The sequence below is a fragment of the Anomalospiza imberbis genome, chromosome 2, assembly GCF_031753505.1.
Source record: "Anomalospiza imberbis isolate Cuckoo-Finch-1a 21T00152 chromosome 2, ASM3175350v1, whole genome shotgun sequence".
Taxonomy (NCBI): Eukaryota; Metazoa; Chordata; class Aves; order Passeriformes; family Viduidae; genus Anomalospiza; species Anomalospiza imberbis.
The window spans coordinates 17,070,291-17,076,290 of record NC_089682.1 but is presented as its reverse complement, the minus strand read 5'-3'; the positions used below and the strand labels follow the sequence as shown (position 1 = coordinate 17,076,290).

Below are 6,000 nucleotides of genomic sequence, written 5' to 3'. Positions count from 1 at the left end.
CTCCCTTATCATACTCCATATCATTTTGGGCAGCAAGACCCTGCCCTTACGATTGTTGACAATCTGTCTTTTCTTTCCTGAAAATTTCCTTTAGCTTTGGGCTGCAATTCCTGCTTACACAGGTTCTTGCAGAGAACTCAACCTCTGCTTTTAAGGTATTGCTCAAAACTTCCAGTGTCTTCCTGGAAAGCCAGGCCTTAGATGCCTCTACAGGATTTCCAGAGAAGTATGCCAGAGTCCCATGAATCTCAAGTCACAGTAAGCCTTTTTTTAGTACTACTCAGAATGAACCCTCCCCCTCTGATGTTAATATGGCTTCAGAAAAACTGCAACCTAATGCAGCATCTGGCCCTCCCTCCCACGAGAACTCCCTGATGAGGAGTAGTCTGTATGGTCAAGCAAATCCTCCTCCTTAGATCCAAGCTCTGCAGGCATGACACACTAGCACATGAAGGTTATGTCTCCAAGCAGTTAAATAAGGGGAAGCAACCTCAGCTACGGGGTAGTACACATTAAGTATGTCAGGCAGGTGCTAAAGGAGCTCACCTGTAAAGCTGACAGTGAAACAGAAACCCACACTGCTGAGATGCAATACTGGACTGGAGACACTCAGTAAGATACAGCTCTGTCCACAGAACCAGCCAAGTGCAATACCTACCCTGCAGTCCCATCCAAACTTGAATGCTGCTCCTCTTCTTTACAAACAAGTGCAGCTTCATGATTGAATGATAAATTATTTCTTTAACACCACAGTTCACAATTGGCACCATGACTCTTTAGCAGGTACCCAAACACTTCCATATAACACAATTTATTGACAATTTTTTGAAAATACATTTGCACATTACAGACAATCTTAGGAAATTCTTCATTTTTCACAAAGCAGTGGCCAGTGTCTCTCATTGGGGAAGACATACAGTGGCACCAATTCTGCTGTCAGTATTTCTAAGGCACATATTCACAAACTACTTTAGGAAAGTGTGGCCATAAAAATACACTTTATGTTTCATTACCATTAAAGCTTCTTTTAGTGAAAAGACAAATTTGCTGTGTAACCTGAGATTTTCTAGAGCAATGCACAGGTCGCAAACTTGTTGTTTTACAAAGCTCTAATATGGAACATGGTGTTTCTTATTTTTGTGTGGATATTGACTTTTGATGAATTTAAGAAGACACTTTACCCAAAACCAAAATGAAACCCAACCCTCAAAATTCAGAATTTTTCTTTATAAGAGAATGTGCCCCAAGCATCTGGAGCCTCTCAGTTACATAGGTCAGGTTCACCTTCTGTGACAGGTTTGGTGATGCCCCAATGCTAATGGGATCCTTACATCCCTTACACCTAAATGCTGCCCTACACCCAGAGAGCACCCCTCACCTTCCTCTTCTGTCTCAGTGGTTCAGGCTCCAGCCCTGGCTTTGCAGGGCTGCCTGTGTTGTGATGCAGTGGAACAACTTGTGATTTCTAACTTAAAACGCAGCATTCCATTCTATTCGGGAATAAGTGCCATGATGATGGAGTGGTCACAGGATGCAGGAAAACAAGGGTGAACCTTAATTTGCTTCACACTTATTTACTGCAACTAACTCAGCGTGGCACAGATGGAGCCCAGATAACTCCCCAGGTTTATGGCTGGTTTTTCTACAACTTTCACAAAAGTGTTAAAACTGGAATTTAATAACGTACTTACTTTCTCTCTTACAAAATACAAATATGAAACCACCTTATAATATCACTTCTGTAATTTTGTAGGTTAGAATTATGTTCAGCATTATCAGTCCTCCAGGAGAAATACAGCAAATGAATTTATGTGAAATCAAATCGCTTATAAAAGCAAAGTGAAAAAACTTGTATCCAACATTAATTATTATAATCACATAGAGCTGAGATACAGCAACCATTTTTCATTTGTACATATTGAACAGCAAAAAAAAGTAATAAAAATATATATACAAGCTTAATAGGAAAAAAATCTGAAATCGTTTTCTACTGCTCAAGAGAAAGACAATTTTCTGTTAAATGCTTTAGTGCATTCCCTGCCTCATTCCCAAGAACTAATGCATTTTGTCTTCCTGTTCCAAGGCAAACTGAAACCAGTCAAATCTTCCTTCAAATCAAGAGAGCTGTGAACTAGTGAATTGATACATATTCACCTGAGATCACTCTAAAATATACGACAAGATAATAATGATTAACAGCTAAAGTGCAGAATCGTTTGCTAAGTTTTGAAACAGCATTTACACAGAACAATTTTTGCTACAGAACAGCAAAACTGTCATCTGTAATGAGAATTATTGAACATAGTAGAGGAAGAAACAGTATGAGAACTGCAAGCAGCTTACTCTTCTACTTTCTTCTATTCAATATTGTCCTGTTTCCAAGTTTCTGTAACATAAAAAGAGGGAGAGGAAAGAAGAATAAATGTAAAAATATCAATTATTAAAAATATTTCATCTTTAACTCAGTTTATTTCATGCTTATGTAATTTTCACTCAAATTTGTTGACTCATTCCAAAGTAGTCCTATGTAAATTCTATGAATAGATGCATTTTATCTAAAGTGAAACCACAAAGCCAAATATAATCTACATGTGTATCCAACTCTTATTAACGGGTAGAATTAACCATGAGATTAAAAAAAAAAAAAGCCAATGCTTTTCTCATTCTTTGATATCTGGATTTAGTTATTTAATCTTTTCTAGAGTAATTCTGTTGAATAACAACTGTTATCCACTTGTGACATGTTCAAACAAAATCAGCTTGGCTACTGATAACCACTTAAAAGCATCACAAAAGTGCATTCATCCAAGCACTGAACAAGTCACACTGCAACAGTAAACAGAGAATTACCATTCATAAATTCCATTGAGGAAAGCAAGGGCTTTTCCCTTGTGTTGGTCTCAAGAAACAGAACTACTGTGATGTCTGGAGGTTGGAAGGATCCAGGCAAGACTGAAAAGGAACATCTTGTCTACCTATTTTTTGGTTATTTTAAGGCATCAGTACTGTATGTACATGTACCAGGTCATTAAATCTCTTAACATTCTGTTCTTTGCTCTCATGATTTGGGGATGGATCGTTATCTTTAACATGCAGTACAGGAGAGCAAAAAAGAGTTCAGTTGAAAATCACAGAAGAAACCCATGCATCTAAGGACTGAATTCCAATTTCTAGTATCTTATGCCATTACTTGGATCAGGAGACCATCAGGCAGAAATGCTGGTTTTATGTAGCCTTAATTGTCTGCTTGGCATAGCTGCTTAGTGTCAACACCATGTGAGACATAATCAAAAGGGAAGGTTGTGCCCTCCTTACTGAAGTGCTCAGAAATGCCGAGAAGCTGAATGAGAGTTTCATACCAGCCCCAGCTCTGATGAATCTGCATAGGAAAAATAAAGTAGGACCAAGTTTCAAGCCCAGATCCTGCAGAGATCAGGTGTCTCACAGGAAATACAACTTCCAAACTAAAAGGAAATCTATTACTACCATGTTTACAAGTGAATAAACAACCAATCCAACATCACTCTGGCAAAGCCTATGGCAAACAAAGCTACAATTTTATAAAACCTCTTTGTATCTCTATCACTCTGCAGATCAAATACAAGTATTTATGTTGGGATGTCTTCATCATATCAATGCATCAGATGCAATTACAGGTGAATATTAAGCCAAAATAAAAAGTAATGTCTACACAATGTAGTTGAAGTTATTCCAAACTGTAAACTGAAGACACAAAAAAAAATGAAGTATAATTTTAAAAATTATTTTAATATATCTTTGAATACTAATACAACTTGGTTTTGTACAGCATCCTACATAAAGGATGTATGCAAAATACTTATCAGACTTTAACATCTCAATTTCAGAGTTAAGCAGCAGAAGAGGAAAACAATTAAATGTTACAGACAAGAAAGACATAAGATCTCAGATGGGACTTGAAACAAATGTGAAAATTAAGTTAACTTTATCTCCTGTTTTAAGTCTAGAATAAATCAGTGTCATAAAGCAGTATCAAAACATTTCAGTTTACCTCAATAGCATCATCCATTTCTGTGCTCTCATATAATCATTTCAGCTTGTGTCAGAATAAGGAAACTCTTTTTCTGGAGAGCTGTCATCACTTAGGTCACTGTAGCTGTCACTGTTGGAACCAATAAGAATTCAGAAAGATCTAAACCAAGTATTTTATTTCAAGCACTCCAACCCATAATGCATATGATCAACACTTTCCTCAAATGCAACCCGTTTCCAGAAAACTTCTTTAGGCTCAAGCTAAAAACATGGTATTTCAGAAACCTTCCTCTAAAGGAATGGATTGAAGTCTGGAGTTTAAGACCTGACGTGAAATAATGCTCTACCTGATAAATAGTTTGTTTGATTTCTTTTTGCTTGACTCCTGTACATTCATTTTGCATTTTGCTGGTGCTGCATGTCTATGATCATGGTTAACAAGATAGATAATAGCAGGTATTCAGAGCTAAAATAAAAAAAAATTCTCCCTTATGGTAAAGAAAATCATTGTTTTAACCAAAAAAGAAAAAAGTTAAGACAACTTTATTACATCACAATTCTACATTTAAATTACAGTTCTTGCTCTTTTAGTTAGAACACAATTTTCATTGCACCAAGCAATATCCTGACAGTTTTTCTAGAGGTTTTATCGCATTTTGCTGTGTCCTGAGAGACACAGACTGGTTTTCAGAGACCCAACTGCCATGCAAGTGATTGTTTTATAAGTGGTAAGAACAAGGAAACAGTGAAGAACAGGAATCACCACAGTGACTGAGAGAAAGAAGTGCCCACAAACCACATTTTCAGTCCGTGTGATGTCTATTGGGTCTCCAAGTTCATCTTAAAGTGTGCTTCAGAAGTGCCTCCAGCCTCAACCCCTCCCCACTACACTTCACTTCTACAGTCTGTTTTCCAGATATTTTAATTTCCCCAGATGAGAAGACAGCAAAGACAACCCAGGGAACAGGTAAGTACATTTGAGCAGCAGTAATTCTGGTCAGCCCCATGACCCTTCAGAGCACAGGCCATGTTTAGCACAGTACAGCGGGGATCTCAGACCTCATTTGTGTGGGAACATCATGACAGCCTTGGCCGCCAACTCTACGCCAGGCACTGACTGCACAGCTGTCTTGTCACATCCCCCCTTCACCACACACCCCTTCATCCTCCAGACAACAGGACCCCACTCACATCGTGTTCCCCATCTCTGGGCTTGATCTCCTACTGAGACATCAAGCACATGCCCCCCAGACAGAGCCTTATCAGTGACTGCCTGCTGGGTACTGCTTCAAGGGAGCCCCGCAGCTGGAGATCTTTGATGAGACTGCACTGTGGAACAGGGAACAAACTGCACTCAGCTACTCTGCTGCTTGGCACTGAGCACTGCTTTGTAGCCTGAATTTCACCCTGTCTTCTTTGAGGGAAAAGGAAAACCGAAGCAAGAATAAGTAAAAAAACCAGACACTCAAACAGAGTGGAACAGGAGGAATGGCACCAACAGTCACCTCATTTAATTTCTACCTCTGTTAGGAAAGTTTCCCACAGTTACAACGAGTCACTGTACCGAATTTGTGTAAAACAGCATAGATATTCTGGCTGTCCTAACATTAAGACTTTGTCTACAGCATTCTGCCCTTTTCTGCATGACACACACACTGCTGATGTGGTTCTTATAAAGGGTGTGTCATATCAGGCTAGTGTGAAATGCTCCATTTGATCATTTCATCAGCTGGTGATCAGTTACACAGTTCAAGTGAGGAAAGTGTTGTTAACAGTATGATCAAGCATGCCAGATGCACACAGACAAACACAACATCACCAACGCTGTACTTACTTTTTTCTGAAAGTACCCATGGAAACATGGAACAAAAATTCAGTGTTATTAAAACAGTTTTGCATTTTCACATAACAGCAAAACAGCAAATACTGTCCACAGAACAGAGAGTAAAACTGATTGTAGAGAACTGCACAATCTTATGACAGTCCAAA

At 38.6% G+C, this 6,000-nt stretch overlaps 1 protein-coding gene across 3 annotated transcripts in view; it reads right to left on the bottom strand.

Moving 5' to 3' along the window:
• Positions 1-795: 795 nt before the first annotated feature.
• The window catches only part of CTPS2 (CTP synthase 2), a 58,136-nt gene continuing 52,931 nt past the window's right edge, over positions 796-6,000 (bottom strand). For all 3 annotated transcript variants that reach the window (XM_068179982.1, XM_068179983.1, XM_068179984.1), the window contains exons 18-19: positions 4,026-4,141; positions 796-2,382 (exon numbers count right to left, since the gene is read on the bottom strand). In XM_068179982.1, coding sequence (XP_068036083.1) covers positions 4,072-4,141 — 70 coding nt within the window. In that variant the 3' untranslated portion in view covers positions 796-2,382; positions 4,026-4,071. The remainder of the gene's footprint in view (positions 2,383-4,025; positions 4,142-6,000) is intronic.